The 20,302-nt window shown below is 47.3% G+C and overlaps 1 protein-coding gene across 1 annotated transcript in view; it reads left to right on the top strand.

Moving 5' to 3' along the window:
- The window catches only part of LOC307075660 (protein unc-13 homolog C-like), a gene marked incomplete at both ends in the record, with an annotated part of 102,104 nt that overhangs the window by 13,919 nt on the left and 67,883 nt on the right, over positions 1–20,302 (top strand). The window contains 6 exons of the mRNA XM_079736322.1: positions 1,742–1,813; positions 7,872–8,091; positions 9,863–10,090; positions 13,997–14,138; positions 16,165–16,334; positions 18,655–18,770. Of these exons, the coding sequence (XP_079592448.1) occupies positions 1,742–1,813; positions 7,872–8,091; positions 9,863–10,090; positions 13,997–14,138; positions 16,165–16,334; positions 18,655–18,770 (948 nt within the window). The remainder of the gene's footprint in view (positions 1–1,741; positions 1,814–7,871; positions 8,092–9,862; positions 10,091–13,996; positions 14,139–16,164; positions 16,335–18,654; positions 18,771–20,302) is intronic.

The raw sequence follows: 20,302 nt of genomic DNA, 5'->3' as shown, positions 1-20,302 counted from the left end.
CTGCACAGATACCAGGGTGGTGGTAAAGACGGATCCAATATTGTCAGCTGTCCATGTCTGCATTCCTCTGTCGCCTAGTGTCCTCCGATAGGGGTTTATCTGGTGCCTCTATTTACCCTATTAACTCTGGTCATCCGGACTCTCTGTACACAATCAAAGTAACGACGTGTGGCCATTTCTGTGTGTTTGTGTGTGTGCGTGCGTGTGTGTGTGTGTGTGTGTGTGTTTATGTGTGGTGTGTATCTGTTTCTGTGTTTGTGTGTGTTATCTGTGTGGTTGAAAGACCATGTCTCTGTGTGAGTTTGTTTGTACGTGTGTGTTTGTGAGTATGTATGTGCGTGTGTGTGTGTGTGTTTTAACTGTGTGAGTCCCCGTCGTGCAGTGTAGCTAGCTTCTATGGGGTCAAATCGGTCTCAAGAATCACAAATGAACAAAACAAATTCACAAAACACTACATGTTCTACAAAAGTAATTTATTTAATATATTTCTGTATTTAAATAAAAAACACATAGTTGTATGAATGCCATTGAATGCTTTTTCTTACTTATTATTCAATTTTCTCTAGACACAATCACTATTACTGAATAAACAATATGGCTTTGGGTTTGTACAGTTATTCTTTGGCAAACACAACGCAAAACAAAACCTGTCCATGCTAACTGGTCCACACTAAAAGGAAGCCATAATTATATTGCTTATATTTTTCATTTGCAAGACATTTAAACTTTTCTAAGAAAGTTGTGAAAATGCAAATTCCTTTTGTGTGGTGTGAGGTTGGGGATGATTTCAAATTATGGGGTTATTAAATGTAATTTGGCTGAAGAATTGACGAGATGAAAGTCCAAAAGTGATGAATATATCCATACAGAACACAGTGGAACCCTATAATTGACAATTTTGCGCATGCAGATTCAACAATCTTTCAAAATGAGACTTTTGTGTGTGCATCTGGAAGATAATTGTGAATACATATATAACATTCTTAAAACGTCAAGTACATTTGCGACTCTTGTCTTGTGCATTTGTGACTGTTTGAGACGTAACGGGCTCCCTAGGCTTCACCCATACATGAGTGTGTGTTCCGTGTCTTTCTGTTTATCTGTGTCAAACTAACGTGCAGAGCCGACAGCAGAAAATATGATCAAAGCTTCATCCAAAAATAAACCAAATATGTAAAAATGCAGAGCATGACAGCAATCTAGTAACTTTCAGCCGCATGAATAGATAATCAATTATGTAACCGCTATATACAACCGCTTTTGACTTAGCTATATACTAGAGGGCTGAACCCAGCACAGAAGTCCTGCATGGCAGTTGAGACACTTAGTGCACTGAGTATGGATATGTGGCTCAATCCTTTCTGTTGTTTGTGCTTTTAGTCCTTGCCCTGTTTAACGCACTCTTTGTTTCTCTCATTCACCATTCATCGTTTCCCGGGGAAATCACAGGCCTTGGTAAGTTCTCTCTTCCTCTTTTCTCTTTATCTCTCCATCTCTCTGTGTCTCTATCTCTCTCTCTCTCTGTCTCTCAATCACTCAAACAAAATGTAGCTTCTCCGTATGTCCCTGCTCTATCAAAGACACAAACACACAATCTCTACAATCTATCCCTCTTATTTTAAACGACCAAACACTCTGGTATCGAGCTGTATGAATGAAAGCAGCAGAGTCAGAGTCGGGCCTTCCACATGTGTTAACCAACCTCTCCCTCTTCCCCCCTCTCTCTCTGCCCCACGCCCAGACTCTCGCTGCTCGAAAGGCAGGCATCTCGTTTGCTCTGGTGAACCGCTCCACACTGAACAATGAGGACCTGGTGAGTACCGCCTCTCAACACCTCTTCATCGCGACTCACACTGTTGGGCCTTGCACGTGCGTCATCACAGGTCAGCCGAGGTGAGGCCGTGGTGCCGTTACACCGTGGCCTCCTGGGAACACGGTGTCAGTACCCCCCCCCCCCCTCTCGGAGGCTTGGGTGGAGGCGGTGGGAGGTGTTGAGGGTTTGATGAGCCGATGATGGTTCGTTGTTCTCCGAGTGCAAGGGGGTCGAAGGGGTTGCGTCTCGCCGGAGCGAGACGGGCCGCCGTGGCTTGGCTGTTTCGGTGCCGCCCCTGCTCCGGCGGTTGACGGATGGCGTGGGAGCGCCTTGCCAGGGAACAGAAGCATTCCCAAGATTATGGAGCAGCCCCAGAATCGACTGCATTAAGTCACTTAGTTAATGAATGCACTCACTTATTCATCCATCGACCCTACAATTTATCTAGCTATGTACATATATCTGTCTGTCTGTCTGTCTGTCTGTCTGTCTGTCTGTCTGTCTGTCTGTCTGTCTGTCTGTCTGTCTGTCTGTCTCTCTCTCTCTCCTTGTCTCTGTCTGTTTAACCATTCACATAGGTAGACACACTCAAAGACCTGACCCCCTTTAGCTTCATCTGGTCCAAAACCAACCTTTAATAATGTTCATTACGCTGCAAAGAAGAATGCAGAGCAAAAGATGTAAGACGTCTCAGTCGATAGCCAGGGATTCTTTTTGCCCTGACCTCTAAAGCTCTCTTCCTTAATTGATTGCCATCCCTCGCTCCCAAAGGGAATATAGAGTTATGGGAGGGCCCCGGCTGCAGGAATCATGCTTTCACTCACTCATAAACAAGCTGACAATCGCACGGTGTGCACATCCACGTGTGCTGTGGCCCATATCTGAGCATGCTGTGTCATCTGTTCCGACAAACGCGGATGCGTGCGTTCCTAGATTTCCATCAGGGCCTTCGCTATCTGAAGGGACAGGGATTACCTAATGAGGGGTGGGGTGGGCAACGCCGATTGGAGGCTTTGACTTCAGGGGCAGGATGTCTCGGTGCTCCCACCAAGGCAACGCTGGACTATTATTAATTGGAGATGGAAAGGGAGCTCTCGTAGAGAGCAGGGCCGCAGATTGAACGTGGTAAGTAGGGCGAGCAGATGTCAGTGCTTTATCTGCTGTATTAAGTCCAGCGGTGGGCCTGCATAAAGCCATATGCCGTTCCGGTTGGACAGGAGGACTGGAGGAGAGGAGAAGGAGATAGAGACGGAGGGAGTGGCGGAAGTGCAACGCTGCCGTTACGGGAAGAGAAGATCCCCAGGGCTCTGGATTGTTTCTGGGGTTTGTGTTGTGGTGGCCATGTTTCATAGTCTGCCTTCTACTCCCTGGAATGAGCTCTGGAACGGTTTCTCTCCCCCCTTCTTCCTGTTGAACACCTCGTCTTTAATCTATACGCCGACTCAATGCCTGCCTCGTGTCTCTTATGGACTCTGAGCCCGTTTTGGTTCCTTCGACTGCAGTATTGCGCTATGAGAATAGTGACACATCTATAGGGGAACTTACTTTTAAAAAGTAAAAGTGGAAAGTGGATGAATCACATACAATTCAAGTTAAGTCTTAAGTTTCAACAACCGGGAGTTTCGTTGACATTCTAGCCTTGTTTCTAGTAGGGCTGCTCGATTATGGAAAAAATCATAATCATGATTATTTTGGTCAATATTGTAATCATGACTATTCAAACAATTATTTTTGAGTTTGAAAACATGATGTATTTATTCAGCATGTCTCTCCCAAAAACACTTTATAGCTGAGAACTTCGCCTTAAAAAAATACACAAAATGGTCAAAAAGAAATTGCTAAAAAGAAATGATGTACACATATGTAACCAGCTGTTCTGCACTTTCTATAAAACATAAAACAAAATAATGATTTTATTAGTTTTGTGATCGTTGACGCTAAAATCGTTATCAAGATCAAAATTTGATTAATCGCCCAGCCCTAGTTTCTAGTTTCTATCTTGTTCACCCTAGAAAAGACTTTCTCCTCGCTTCCTCTTGTTTTCTTACTTATGCCCTTTTGTTGCTTCCCTGCCATGCTTTTTGGAGCATGAAGAAGCACTGTTTGTGTTTGGGCCACACTCTGTCATCGCTGAACGTTGTGCTACACTCGGCCATAACCTCCGCCCGCAGTACGAATCAGAGAGACACGGTTCTATTTAAACTAAAGAATTTAAGTAACGTAAGCAATGATCCAGTGTGGAAAGGGGTCAGTCTTTTGGTTTAAGTATATTTTCAAGGGCTACAATTAAATAGTAGATACAGAATCTAGATCTGAATTTGATGTAGTTGGGAATGGTGGGTTGGGATGAGGTGAAAGTCTGCGGTAAGGATACGTGCAGCGTGACGTGTCAAACATGTCTAGCCCTGTCAAGCCTTGTCAGGAAGCTAACCGATGCTAACCGCAAAACATGCTTATTCTTATGAAGAAAAAAACTGGAAGTCAAGGACACGATATAGAGGTCAGCGGCGCACAGTAAGAAGCCAGCTTTTCTGGGATCCAGACATACTTCTATAGTATAGCAGAACCTCTGGTGAGAAACAACACAGAGTCTGGGCCCAGAAGCAAGACTACAAAGGGTGTACTTTATTTCCTGTGTTGTTACAGAGATATTCTACCCAAGGGAAACTCATTAAAACTCAGACGGAGGTTTTAATGCGTGCAGTATTCCAGTGGCAAGTCTACACCGTGTTGATTTGAAACCTTTATAGACACTTTATCTAAGAACACCCTGTCTGGACAGTATGTTTTAGCTTATCTACCCACTGGGACCTGTTGACTTGTGCTGGCCGGGTCAGTTAGCCAATTATTTGCTTACCCGATGCCCGCATCTCGCGACATGATTGGTCGAAAACAAATACGAAGCTAGAGAAAGTGAAACTACACTTTCATCCAGATCCGGGCTCATCCACTATGATGATTTGGGAGGCTTGGAGAAGGCCAATCAAAGAGGCGGTGGGATGGGGGGTGGGGTGGCTCACCGGATAGAGCGCGTAGGAAGGGACAGTCCAAATGACTGAGAGATACTCAATTGTGACACATCTATAGGAGGAGTACAATTGAAACACTAAAAGTGATGAGACCTACGGAAAGTAGATGAATCAAATATGATTTAAAAGCTGAAGTTTCAAGATCCGATACAACCAAGAGTTGCGTTGACATCTTTCCAGTCCTAACTGCAGCGACCCGGGTTCGATACCTGCCAGAGGTCCTTTGCTTCAGGTCCTCCCGTCCCTCTCCCATACCTTCCTGTCTATCTCACTCTATCCTAAAGCATGAAAATGCAAAAGAAAATCTTTAGAAAGAGGCATTGGGGCTTCCCGGTCGATGCTCCGCGAGACATGGATCATTGGAGGGAACGGGACCCTCGTACTCCCCCCCGCTCCTCCGCCATGACAGTCGTCGGGGCCCCCCCTCGCCGGGAGCATGGCTCCCGACCCCCATCGAAGGAGACGAGAGGGAGGAAGAGAGGCGGCACGCGTGTTGGTTGTCATGCCAACGCCACACACCACTGAGTGTCGTCAATCCCTGCACCCCGCCGTCATGGCAACCTCACAGCGTCACGCCCGGCGACACGCACCACCTTAGCAGTGCCGGAAGGAGGGAGGGAGGGAGAGAGAGAGAGAGAGAGAGAGAGAGAGAGAGAGAGAGAGAGAGAGAGAGAGAGAGAGAGAGAGAGAGAGAGAGAGAGAGAGAGAGAGAGAGAGAGAGAGAGAGAGAGAGAGAGAGAGAGAGAGAGAGAGAGAGAAATGGATACATTATACAGAGAAAACAAATGGAGAGCGAAGGAAACCGGGTTGTGTGTGTGTCACACACAGGTTCTCAGTTGAAGCGGTGCCTTGCTCGAGGGCAGCAGGAGTCGCTCGGTGAACTTTGAGTATCCCGTATTTTTTAAGCAGTAGTGTTTTAAAGTGTCAACCTTCAGGCCAACAGCTCACTCTTCCCAGAGTCCCCTGCCCCACCCCTCACTATGACCGAAAGGTAAAGAAACGGTCACTCGGATGAGATGGTACCCCAGCCCGTTATTGGGCATCAGCATGTGTAATTCGCCCAGCCAGTAGCGGATAACAAACCCCCCCAATTGGCTTTAGAGAAGCATATCGGTTAACAGAAGGTAAGGATTAACCTTCTGCTGTTGTCGGGGAGCCAGATCACAGAACCACAAAAAGAGTGGCGAGCGGAAAGACCAACAGGAACAAAAGTAAATTTCTAATTACATTTTATCGCACTCTCCTGGTCAGGAGAACCTTGTTTCTCCAGGCTGTCTGGAACAATGTGTCAGTAGAAGGGGATGTTTAATGCCAGCCGGTAGGTTTCGGACATCTGCTGTTTCCGTTGTCGGTAGATTAAAGGGAAACTCATTTTCTCCTGGTTTAGCTGAATGTTTAATTAAAGGTCCTCCGGGGTCGACGGCCGGGCTCCGGGCCCGCGGCCCTGGGGACATGCGGCCCAACACCATTACTGCTCTTAGATTGCCTCAGAGACTGAGGGTGCCCCCATCGCCATCGGTCCTCATGATGTCTGTGTGGGCTGGGTGTGAGTGCCTACGGGTGTGTGTGTGTGTGTGTGTGTGTGTGTGTGTGTTTTGTGTGTCTGGGTGGGGTGTGTGTGTGTGGGGTGGCGTGGGGGTGTGTAGGTGAGGATAAGGTTTGTGTGATTGTGTGTGTGTGTGTGTCTTCAAATGAGCCCTGTGTTATTTAGGGATTGAGGGATGAAATAGATATTGCACAAAGTTGAGGAATAATTAGGAGCTGGGAGAGAGAGAAAGAGAGAGAAAGACAGCATCTCCATAATTTATTCCATACCTTGAGGCACTGTAGGTAATTTATACAATACCAAACACGGAATATGCTGTAGGTCTCTCTTTCTTTCTACCTCTCTGTCTTTGTCCTCCGGGGTCTCGTCCGCTCCTCCTCACCTATATCTCCCCACAAAGCCTTCCCCTTTTTTCCTTTCCTTCGGTGACCATTGATTCCCTCATCAACCATTGGTTACTGCTGGCCCGTGCAGTAAAGCATTCAATTTGAAAAGGCTTCACTTGCAGCAGGCAATCAGTCCAGACAGGGCACTCCACTGGAGGCCAGAGTATTTGGTACGGAGAGGAATCTTGACAGTAAACCACTCAGCGGGCCAACAAAGCCAGCGGCCTGAGCGGGGCAGTTAATCTGAGCTTTAATGTGATGTAGAGCAGATTTACCTTCATACAGCTGTCCTGGCCTTTGATGAGCAGGTCATCTCCGCAGCATCAGCGACTGGCCTCATCCTATGGACCTGTCAGGGAGCCGGTACCGCTGTCTCTTTCCCTGTCGTCGTGCTCTGGAAGCCTCTGTGTTTTATATCCCCGTTAAAGGGTTTTGGATGAGAAACTTACGACGTTGTGTATTGTTTTCATTGTTTGAGCGTCTGTGTTTCTGTCGTTCACCTTGGACTTTAAGTGCAGTTTGAGATTCAGGTGATCAAGCTTTTCCCGGCCTACACTTTCCATTCATGGTATAATAATTCAGTCATGTGTTCAGATAGTGTAGGGGGATAGCCCACTAGTCGTATGTGAACCATTATCAAGCATCACGGTATGATCATCACTGAATAACATTGTTACTTAAAGGGGACATATTACACCACCAGGTGTGAGTGTGATTAGCAGTTGCAAACCGTTTTGGAAATCTGCGTCTTCTGACATCACAAGTGGGCGTGTCCACCTAGACGTGTGCTGGATAGATGAGCAACGTTTGCTTCAGTCCACCGGGTAGGCTGGTAGACTGCTCTATCCAGCACACATCTAGGTGGACACGCCCACTTGTGATGTCAGAAGACGCCGATTTTCAAAACAGCTTGTAAAGGCTAATCACACTCACACCTGGTGGTATGATATGTCCCCTTTAATGTATTGTACTGTACCTCCCAAGACAGCCACCACAAAATTCTCACACACCCCCCATCCACCTTAACATCCTTCCTTTCAGCCATCTTCCGTCTGACTGAAGCTGTTCCCCCTCCGCCCTCTCTCTCTCCCGTCCAGAAACTCCACGTCTTCAAGAAGACCCTGCAGGCCCTGATCTACCCCATCTCCTCCACCACGCCGCACAACTTCGAGGTGTGGACGGCCACGGCGCCGACCTACTGCCATGAGTGCGAGGGCCTGCTGTGGGGCATCGCGCGCCAGGGCATGCGCTGCTCCGAGTGCGGCGTCAAATGCCACGACAAGTGCCAGGATCTGCTCAACGCAGACTGCCTGCAAAGTAAGGACCCGGACACAGCCCCCCCCCCCCCATCACGCCCCCCATCACGCCCCGCTCCCACTCCCACCCCGATGCCTCAACACAACACAACGCGGCGCCCGGCCTGCAGCCCAGTCGGATCATGTTCGGTGAACCGTCGCGCCCCGGCCGCGTCAATGTTCTCGCCAAAATATCACGACCTCGAGAAAAAGAAGCATCTTTCATGTATCAGCCGGCTGACGGGTGTGGAAGGGAGGGGAGAGGGGGGGAAGTGCATCCGCACCGCACCACACTCACATCCAGAAACACAAGGTGGCAGGAAGTGAGCGCCCACACCCACACACATGTTTGTTTTTAGACGCTCCCCCCTGTTTTTTCCGCGGCTACACAAACACAGCGATGGGGAAACTGCATCACTGCGTTGGTGTGGATAGAAATACCACTTTCCACTTCCACGTCTGTTATCTATGTCGGTCGCTCCATGTCTACCTTTTTTTTGTGACGTACGCGCGGTTTTAACTTCAACAAGCCGTGTTATGGTGAACGATGATGAATGTTCCGGCATTCCGGGGCGCTGCGTAACATGTAGCTAACGGCTCGGAGGGATATGCTGCGTTACGCTGCTCGTTCAATCACTGATGCCCGTGACAATCTGAAATCATCTCTCTCAATCTGGCCCCGGCGCGGTATTACGCCCAACAGATGTGACAGCGCCGCGGTGATCCACGCAGCGCCTCCAGTCTCACACACACTCTGCCACTGGATTAGCTCGTAGCATGGGCGGTTCTGCAGTTCTCAGTTTTCTGAATGTGATTTATTTTGAATCCCTGTTTTAATCTTCAATGGGGTATGATGAATTGATTGGAAACAGGAATCAGACGTTACATGGCTTCTCTTATTCTTTTGTCGCTTACAGACTCGAGGCCTAGAACCAATACACAAACACGCATGCATGCACACACACACACGGGCACACGTGCATACATACATAGGCACGTGCATTCTCTCTACGTACAGCACTTTACCGAGGAGTATAAACCTAACTCACACACACAACCACACACATGCACGGGGCACACATACACATGAATACATACATAGGCACGTGCATTCTCTCTCACGCACACACCTCCACACACACACACATAGGCACGCATACATTCGCAAACACAAACCAAGACGCGCACTCACATTACCATTCAACATTCCCTTCCCCCATTCAAACCATTACAGCCACACATTATATCTCTAGAGATATGCTCTATTTTAGGAGCCTATAAAACATGTCCTCTTTGTTGTATTCGTACGCCACTTTTTACAGCGTGCATACAGAGTATTAGCTTAGCGCAGCAGCCGGCGCTCAATCATTGTCAGCAAAGAGTAGCTTTAAGGCTAGCGTGAATACATCTGGGCTATGAACATTCACTGCTTAAAGCTGCCACCTTTAGGCTACGCAGCAGACTCGAAGATCTCCCTCACTTTTGATTTGTTTGTGTTTGTGTGTCTGTCTGTTTATGTATGTGTGTTTGTCTGTTTATTTGTGTGTGTGTTTGTGTGTGTTTGTGTGTGTGTATATGTGTATCTTTTTGTGTGTGTGTATATGGGTATCTTTGTATCTGTTTGTGTGTGTTTGTGTTTGTGTGTGTGTATATGTGTATGTGTGTATCTGTTTATGTCTATGTATGCATGTGCGTGTCTGTTTGTGTGTGTGTGTGTCTGTTTATGTGTGTGTGTGTTATGTGTACGTGTGCTTATGTGTGTGTGTGTGTGTGTGTGTGTGTGTGTATTAAAGGGGCAGTGGAGAAGAGCTCCAAGCACGGCGCCGAAGACAAGACGCAGAACATCATCATGGCTATGAAGGAGCGCATGAAGGTGCGGGAGAAGAACTGCCCCGAGGTGTTCGAGGTCATCCAGGACATGTTCCAGGTGCCGAAGGAGGAGTTCGGCGCACACCTGAAGACGGCCAAGCAGGCCGTGCTGGAGGGCACCTCCAAGTGGTCCGCCAAGGTCACCATCACAGGTCTGTGTCGTCCCAACCTGAGACCCAAATGTGGTGAACCCGCTTTCACCATCGCTGTCGTTAAAGGGTTTGCCTCAAACTAGTTCGGCCATAATCCCCGGCACAGGTCAGGGTCTGAGACATCACAACCTGAGGTCCATGTGTGGAGAACCTGCTCTCACTATTACGTCATTAGAGGGCCAACACCATCAGGGGTCGACATCAGAAACATCGTCTTCAAAGTTGATGTCGCTGTTCTTTCCCCTGAATCATCAATCCCTATGTGTCGTATAAGCACCGTCGTTAGATCATCAAACACAATGACATTAAAGTAACCCTGCCGTGATTCTTAATGATCAGCCGGATACAGTTTCAGAGGACAGCGTGTTGTGTTCAAGGTTGTCACTGTTGTTAAATCCTAATGTACAGGGTGTTTAACATCTCAAATGACCCCTGAATACAAGAGGTCCACCTTGTTACAGCCAAAACATAATCAATGTGAATCTTCTCCTAAACCCTCATTCAGTCACTATTCCAAGCACGGATGAATTCGACTTAGTTTAGATTCTGATTGAAGCATTAGCCTTCTGCCAAATCGTGAAGCGCCGTTGTGCTGTTTTAAACCAGCAAAACAGCACATAGCTAGTGGGCTATGAGACCCACCCCTGATTCTGTGACGAGTGACCTTTGACCCCTCCAGGCTGACCCCTAAGCCCCTGACTCCAAACTCCCTCCTAAAATCAACAAGGGTCTAGGATGTGTCCTAGATGGCCAACCGTGGTATGCTAATGAGTATTTATTTCTGATTAACCCCGAGAACTCTGGATCATTAGCCCTTAGCCCTGAACATAAAACATCTCTATAGATTTAATTAGATAAAATAGATTCTGGAGTTGGTTGTCCCACACTGCCCAACACACTCCCACACACACGCAGCTAAGTGTGCCTCTCATTATGAATTAGAAACCTATCTCTTAAAAAAAAAACATACTATTGAAGGAATGTCATTCATGTTCCTTGCTGCCTTTGTCCCTGTTTGTACATTAGGTACTCAATAGTACCTAGTCAATAGTTTATCAAAGAAATCGTCAATTCACACAGATAATATATACAGTATATATATATATATATATAGATATATAGATATATATTTAAACATGCTGTACCCTTGCGGTCATCCGTACTAAGAATGTATGCACTTTCGGTTTGATAAGACTCTTCATTGATGCTAATTTGATACACTGACTAGACACTGACTTGGGGTGTGATAGATTAATGAAGCAAAAAAACTAACTATGTGAAGCAAATGATACCAGCGAGGCATAAAATAAACATAAATTACCACCACTTAGCCATTTTCAGATTTCTTACAAAAAGGACGATAGAAAAGCAATGAAGGAGAGAATTGCCCAAAAGTGCATGCTTCATCTTAAAATAAAAAAAAACACGTCTTAAAATAAACATTGAGCACACGTAAAATATATCCTACAATTATGTTCCAATATTCCTAACGGGCAGAAGAACCTCGTATTTCCTGCTTACGGTCGGCGTGTGCAACCCTCAACCCGACCCAGCTCCCTGGTCACAAACGGCTGAGCTCCTGGCTGCCCGCGCCCATCCATCACTATGGTAACCAGGGGCAACCCTGGGAAACTCTGTGTAGAGTTTATCGTGTGCACATCTGTTTAGCTGCAGGAAGAGGAGGAGGAGGGCCGAGCAAGTGACGTCAGGAAGCGAAGGACGGATATTTCACAATAAGGGCGTGGATAGAGAGATGGAAGAAAGAAAAAGAGAAAGGAGAGAATGAGAGAAACATCAAACACTATAAGGGGAAGAGCGATACGAGAGCCTAACGGATGGTTAGCATCATCTTACCGAGCGTATTGAACTCCCCGTCGAAAGCTGTGTTCATTGAGCCAGTATTTATCTATTATTTGTTCGATCCTGCATCTCTCTGGCGTGCGATGCTGCGTGTCAGCCGAATGCAAATATGAAATTAGCGACAACCTTGCATGAAATATTCCCCCGACATATGACCCACGAGAACCAATCTTCCAAATCCACTATCCCCACAATCAGCTAATTCTGAGAACCTCCAACCAATCATGTACTCCATTACCTCCCCATGTGGGACGTGTTCCCCTCCCCCCACTACTGAGGGGATCCAAGGAGGCCTGTCGGGAAAACACGGGCTTAGCAAACTCATTCTCCCTCAGTCGTTTATCTCTGCTCACGGCAGCCAATCACGACCCGGATACGCCTTGTGTTTCTCTACTCCCAGTGCCTTGCTCAAGGACGGCACCGACTGGAGATGCGTTCACAGTGTTTGAACAGCACATGTCAGCAAATAAGCAGCACGCGTTTCTCCAGCGACTTTCTTTCGCCGAGTCAAAAGTGTTGTCACCTCTATCTGCTTCGCCTCGGCCCTCTTATAAATATCACGAGAATATTAGATTACGAAGTCAATAGTTCAGCAATTTTCTGTTGTGATTTGCATGCAAAGGCCAAACAGTAGATACGGGTGTGGATAAAGGTTAAGGTAAAGGTAAGGGCAATGACGGTGTGAGTGGAGAAAAAGTGCCCTCAAGGAAAATATACGGGGAATACGCATTGAGGCTAGGTGGGTCATCCCTTGACCTAGATCAAAAACATGAAAGGGTTAAAGCCGTACTCGCTGCTCGCACACAGCTTAATAAAGCTGCACCAACACGGGGGCCAGCTAAAAGGTGGAGGGAGGGAGTAAGGATTTATTGTGGAGGGGGAGGGGATTGTGATAGTCGACCAAATGAAATATTTAGTAAGCAAAGTGAACTGGGCCCGCAGAAACGTACGTGAACAAAACCGATAAAGCTTACCTTCCTGCACCCGCCTGGCTTGGCCTTCTATCTCCTGGTGTTGTTTTCCTCCCCCTCGCCTGAACGGGAAGCCTTTTGATTTCGGGTTCGCCTGAGGAAGGCAGGCCACTGCTCCTCATTTGTCAAAGCCTGAGCCAGCCCACCGATTCCTGTCAGAGTGGGCTGGGGGATATATACGTACCTTGAATTATTTAGACGGTCACTTATACATATTTAATGGCCCAGTGTCCTTTTTCCTATTTTATGGTGCGAGTGAAATACTCCTGTCTCTCTCTCTCCTGGACCTAGGTGTGTGTGTGTGTGTGTGTGTGTGTGTGTGTGTGTGTGTGTGTGTGTGTGTGTGTGTGTGTGTGTGTGTGTGTGTGTGCGTACGTGCCTGTGCGCGCGTACATGCTTGTTATTCGATTCCTCCTCTCACAACTAGATGCACCAAAGAGGCAAACCACTGATTTATCCTGACATCTCGACCTCGCAAATTCTGACTAGACAACTACACATAAACAGGATTACATTTTAATACAACAAAGCCGGCCAATCAGGGTGCTCCGTGGTTCCCATAAAGGCTGCTGTTACGTAATGGTTTATTTTTAAGCTCTGTGTTGTCTGACACGCCGTGAACCTAACTGCCCAGCGGAGATTGTTTTGGACAGGGCATACTAATTATTGTTTTATTGGTTCACAGTTGGATCACATTGAACAAGTCACAAAATTATTATGGGAAACCACTTTAATGCGCTGAGCCGCATTCAACTTCTTACAGGCTCCAGCAATTAGAGGCAATGCATGCCTCTAATTGGTGGTGCTACTGGTATGTGTATGTGCGTGTGTGTGTGTGTGTGCGTGTGTGTGTGTGTTTTATTTTTTATGTGTTTGCATGTGTATTTATGTGTGTGTGTGTGTGTGTGTGTGTGTGTGTGTGTGTGTGTGTGTGTGTGTGTGTGTTTCTGTGTGCAATGGGAATTCATGTAGCTACTCTAAATAAAAAACAATGTTTTGAAGGCTTTGATATTTCCCAGCCTCACTGTATGTATTATCGTCTTGTGACTCAGCTTCCTCTCCTGTTCTTCTCCAGTCATGTGTGCTCAGGGTCTCCAAGCCAAGGACAAGACCGGCTCCAGCGACCCCTACGTCACCGTCCAGGTTGGCAAGACCAAGAGAAGGACCCGGACCATCTTCGGAAACCTAAATCCCGTCTGGGATGAAAACTTCTTCTTGTGAGTCTCAATCTCCGTCGCACTCCGTTCCTTTTGCCGTCACCATGGCAACTCGCCGATAGGCCTCTCATCCCCCCCCAGGGGCCCTGATTGGGTCTGAGGGCTTTGGTGGTTTGAGTTCAGCCGTCGCTCACCGTAAGCCTGAAGGTTCTCTCTCGGGCTGAGCTCTGGAGGAGGAGAGACGCTGCACACACCCAGGCAGGGTTTCTATCACCGCCTCTCACCGTAGCACACACACACACGCTTTGCTTCGCAAATTCTGCTCTCCCCCCCCCCCCCCCCAATAAAAAAAGCACTCTAATTCAACCCTTCATTTTAGATATGTTATTTTCCATTTCCGACGGGCACAAGTGAAGTCATTTCTATAATTATAGGCTGGATGTATTTTCTTTTGTCGTTTGAATCTTAGTTTTTTTCTCTGTGGCTTGGGTCTGGCTCCAGGTGTGAATTGGATAGAGAGTTATTCTGTGTGAGCTTAAACAGCAGAGGGAGGCGAGAGTGGCCGGTGTTGTAGTTAAGGCAGGTAATTTGGTCCACCCTGCTAATTCCCTGTATTAGCTTGTCAATTTATGGAGGAACAGACGCCTGGCTGGCAGCTTTAAAAGCTTATCTGATTGTGTTTGTGTGTGTGTGCGGTTGCGTGCGTTTGTGCGTGTGTGCGTGCGTAAGTGTGTTTTCTCTATGCATTATTTAATGCATGTGTGTTTCAAAACAAACAAGGCTGAATTATTCAGTGTGTGAATATTGTTTATGGAAAAATAAACATTACTGGTAAGCCATGTATTTGCTTAAGAGAGTTTTTCTTGTTTGTGCCGGCGTGCCTGCGTGCATGCGGTGTGTTGTTTCATGTGAGTGTGTGCACTCCTGTCTCCAGCTAGGCACCCACCTGTACGCCTATCCCAGTGATGTCTACATTAAACTGTGTTCCCTCACTGAGGGGGGGGGGGCTTTAGATTAATAGAGCGATACATTACAGTGAGCACATTCCAGCTCTGTGCCGAAGCGGGCGGTACTTAAAGAAAGGATTATTTTAAATAATAGCCTGGACGCTGTTTGCCTGGAGGTTATGAGACTGGAACGTAATCTGCTGGTTATAAATGTGGAGTTGACTCCCTGACCCCATCGAGAGATTGGTCGTATCTGGTCATGTCATTACCATCCCTCTGCCGGGGCTGGGAACACTGAGGCAGCCAGTGATGGAAGGGCGACATAGCTGCATGCTGGGAAAAAGATTTGTAGTGGAGGCATCTGGTCTTTAAGATACTCTATAGGTAACAGTGGGCTGATGGATGGACAGAATGGCCTTTCTCTTGCAGTGGCCCCCAAGCTGTTTGCACATTATTGTTGGTGTAATTTGCCCACAGGAAAAAAGAGTGTGAGATAGACAGTGAGAGATTGTGTAACAACAAGTGCTACACAACCACACGTGAACGCACTAATAGACACACACACATGCACGCACGCACGCACGCACGCATGCACGCGCACACACACACAAAAACATATATACACACAGATACTGATACACACATAGACACACACACACACACACACACACACACACACACACACACTGACACACACACACACACACACACACTAACAGATACTGATACACACACACACACACATATATAGTCACAGACACACATATACTCACGGATACTGACACACACATACTCACAGAAACTGACACACTCACACACACACACACACACACACACACACACACACACACACACACACACGCGCGCGCGCACACACACAGCGGTACTCTAGTTATATCCAAGCGAGGTGACGTCTGGTGCTGACCCTTGAACATTATCGAAAAAAAGGTTCAGGAAGGCCGAGAGACGCAAGTGGCTTTCATGCTTGAATTTTTCATATTTGACTTCAGGTTCCGCTCCGCTGAACCTAACAAGGTGCCGGCGCTTGCTCCCCGGGTGGCTGGCTGGCAGCGCACATGCCCCCCCCCCCCCCCCCCCCCCCCCCCCCGTGCGCTAACGTCTCCTGTCTCCTCTCCCAGCGAGTGCCACAACGCCACCGACCGCATCAAGGTGCGGGTGTGGGACGAGGACGACGACATCAAGTCTCGTGTCAAGCAGCACTTCAAGAGGGAGTCGGACGACTTCCTGGGCCAGACCATCATCGAGGTCCGCACGCTGAGCGGGGAGATGGACGTGTGGTACAACCTGGGTACGTCCTGCTGCCCTCGGACACATCCTGCGGGGGGGAATGGTTTGAGTTGATTGAATCAAACCTTTATTCAATTAAATCTGCATCATATTCTGTTAGCCAACCTTAAGGCCAAGCAAAGCAGATGTATGATTAGAGATTGAATGGAATATTCTTTGATTAGATTTGGTTTGTCTCTACATTTCCAAAAGGACTTAACCTAATGCAGTTACAGCCGCTGCTACGGTCATCACGATGTCATCGTTAGACAGGGATATGGTGATGACCTCGATCAAAGCTAATGGGATCAGTGTTTGCTTAAAGCTACCGGATGTTGAGCAACACAGCGGCCTGCTGTCTTCTCTGTCTGGCCCCTACACTGCAGTGTACAGTGGGCCAGGGCTGCAGAGCCCAATGGAAGATCCCACTTCCTTGCTGAATATTACGGCTGCACCACACTCTGTCACTGTTTGTTTTCCTCAGGGGCTAAACGGAAGCAATCTGCAGTCCTAGTGATTACTTGCTCTCTGCTCTTCTTCAACCCCTTTTAAATGTTCCCGATGAATGTTTGATCAGAGGATTGTGCTGGTGTCTGCACACGTCCTCCCTTCCTCCTTCCCTCCCTTCCTCCTTCGCTCGCTCCCTCCCTCCCTCCCTCCCTCCCTCCCTCCCTCCCTCCCTCCCTCCATTCCTCCGTCCCTCACTCTATCCCTTCATTCCTCCATCCCTCCCTCCCTCCCTCCCTCTCTCCCTCTCTCTCTCCCTCCCTCCCTCCCTCCCTCCCTCTCCCTCCCTCCCTCCCTTGCTCTCTCCCTCCCCCTCCCTCTCTCCCTCCGTCGCTCTCTCCCTCTCTCTCCCTCCCTCCCTCCCTCCCTCCCTCCCTCTCCCTCTCTCCCTCCCTCCCTCCCTCCCTCCCTTGCTCTCTCCCTCTCTCTCTCATTCCCTCCATCCCGCCCTCTCTCCCTCTCTCCCTTCCTCCCCCAGCTGCTCTCATCTATAAGCCTCTTCAGCTCCACTCAGCCCAGACTTGTGCACCATTGTGCTTAACGACGGCTCATCGCTGGGGCACACCCTGGTCACCTCGTTCACCCACACAGCCCTCGACCGACGCGACTACACTCACACATTTCCATGGTTGGCGAATGTATAGAGAGATTGTGTGTGTGTGTGTGTGTGTGTGTGTGTGTGTGTGTGTGTGTGTGTGTGTGTGTGTGTGTGTGTTTGTGTATATGTTAGTGTATCTGTCTGTGTCTGCGTGTGTGTGTGTGTGTGTGTGTGTGTTTTGGAGAGAGAGTGAGTGTAGGAGAGGGCAAGATTGTGCATATGTGTGTGTGTGTGTGTGTGTGTGTGTGTGTGTGTGTATTTGTATGATAGAGAGTGTGAACGTTTGTTTGTGTTTGTTTGAGTATGATTGAGGGTAAGTGAGAGTGTGAGTGTGCCGGGTGTGTGTTTGTGTGTGTGTGCTTGCGCTAGAGCCTGTGAGACAGAGTGTGATTCTGTGTGTGTGTGTGTGCACTGTGCATGCATGTTTTTTTGTGTGAATCTGTGTGCTGGGTGAGGTCATGTGAGAGATGGTTTTCAGATGACAGCACTCGTGTTGAACCAGAGTGCTTGAGTCTGTGACAGAGGGAAGCAGCTGTACTTCAGAAGGGGTCAGAAGCTGTCAGACATGAACTTTTGTGTATGTGTGTGGGTGTGTGTGCATGTGTGTGTGTCAATGTGTGTGTGTGTTTGCTTGGGTGTGTGTGTGTGTGTTGGGGGGTCTTTGTCTGTGTATGTGTGTGTGTGTGTGTGTGTGCATGTCCTCATGTGGGTGTGCTCATCAGAAGGGCGATGAGCTATTCTTCACGTTGTAGCTCGTGTCAATGTGTTCGACAGGACCGTCAAATAGCTTAGACGACACATGGAAGATGATTGATGACTTTAACCTCATCATGTTACGCTGAACAGACGCTGTTCCTTATTGTAATTACATTTCATTGGATTCATATACCAGGAACATTATGGCCTATGGGGAAAAACAGACACACAACTGACAGATCTATTATCTAAATGAATATGATATATTACCCAGATACTAAATTAGGAGGAAAATTGTATTTGTCTGGCTCTTCAATATCCCTTTAAGTGGTACATCAATTCCAAATCATTCTTCAGCGGTATTTGGTCCACAAACCTACACTTTTGTGCTTTCACATGATTTGATTTATTATAACAGGTTCCTCTACACCCAGATTCGTCCCCCTCCCAAAACCTAATCTTGTGGCTCCATTTGCTTTCATGTCCACGAACCTTGAGCTCACGGGTCTCTCTCTCTCCCTCTCTCTCTCTTATCGTCCAGATAAAAGAACGGACAAGTCTGCGGTTTCTGGTGCCATCAGGCTGAAGATCAGCGTGGAGATGAAGGGGGAGGAGAAGGTTGCCCCCCCCCACGGCCAGTACACCTGTCTGCATGAGGTCGGTCTCTCCATCAGCCTCACAGCTGAGGTTACATTACAGACCACTGAAGTGCGACCGGAATCTTCCGGGCCCGCATTAGGCTGGCTTCGCTGGCTCGCAAGGTTCACGGGGGGGAGGGGGGTGGAGAAACCACAGGGACTCAGAACAATGGCATGAACCATCGCCAAATGCCAGCACTTTCTTATTAGCTTTAATTGTTCAGGTTTCAGCGTAGACATTTTTTGGAGCGATCAAAATCTTCTTTAAATAATGGTCGGCACTTCAGAGCGTGGCACTTCAACGGTAACACTTTGTTGTGAGGCATGATTATTTTCCATTATATTAGTATATTAATCGACACACCATGTTCTTTTCTCAATGTCACATTTCTGCATTTTCCGAGGGGGGAGAAATGTTTGTATTTAAACAGAAGCTACACTTTCATCAACGGCCAGCTTTGAAACGTGAAGCCCCGAAACGAATGACAGTACTTCAGTGCTTGATGCAGGCATCCGTTTGGCAGGCGACTGTCTCGCCCAAGCCCAGTCCTCTCGCTAATTAAGCTTAATGCTCCGGGAGGAAGTAGGAAGGAACGATTTGTTATTGATGGGGGGATCAGATCAGTATATTATTGAGAAACCAAACTCCAGGGGATGATGGAGACCTTATGTTTTCAGTGCTTCTTCCTTTTTTTCTTCTTTTGGGGCATCATAGTTTGTCGTATACATTTTTTTTCTGTTTGAGATGTAGGCTGTTTTCCTCATTTGTCTTAGTGTGGATAAGTGTGGGTTAAGGCTTAAGGATTAATGTTACGCAAAAGTGTTCACAGCTTTAGTCCGTGCAAAATGTGATTACGTTGGGTTTAATCTACAATCCGTACATGTTGGATACAAAGGCTGTGTAGCTGTTCATTTAATATATATACAGCATGTTAAACTTATTTCAACAGGAAGCCCCTTTGAGATTAGCATACATTTACAAAAAAAAGAAAATTACAGGATAAACACAAACAACTTAGACATTTACACATGCCCACACAAATACCCATGCAATGTAATATCTAAATACCCTAATATATATAGCCAAATGTCAATGGTTCCACAACTGAAGGCCCACTAAACTAAAGGCAGTTCTCCCCAAGTCGGCGGAGACTTCAGGTCTTCGTGTGAGGACGCTTCTCAGTGAGGACGCTCTGTCCCTTGTTTCGCTGTTCCCTTGAACTGCGAAACACTGGAAGAAGTTGGTTTAGTTATAAAGCTTCATGTTCTAGTTAGTAGTTTTATTTTTTGTTTACCTGAACCTTACTTCTGACCGAGAACTTTACCTTTTAAGAAACAGTATTGTACGATGAGGATGAGGACTGGTAAGCCATTTATTTTAGTTTTGGTTTTTGTTTACCTGAACCTAACTTCTGCACCAAGAACTTTACCTCTTAAGAAACAGTATTTTACACCATTGGCCTTCTGCCCCCTTTGGATGGCTTGACAACAAGCACAACCCAATGTTCCTGCTCTGTGCTTTATCACACAGACAAACATGGATAGACTTCA

This window comes from Pollachius pollachius (genome assembly GCF_949987615.1).
Source record: "Pollachius pollachius genome assembly, chromosome: 5".
In the NCBI taxonomy this organism is placed as follows: domain Eukaryota; kingdom Metazoa; phylum Chordata; class Actinopteri; order Gadiformes; family Gadidae; genus Pollachius; species Pollachius pollachius.
This window is presented reverse-complemented; position numbering and strand designations above follow the sequence as displayed.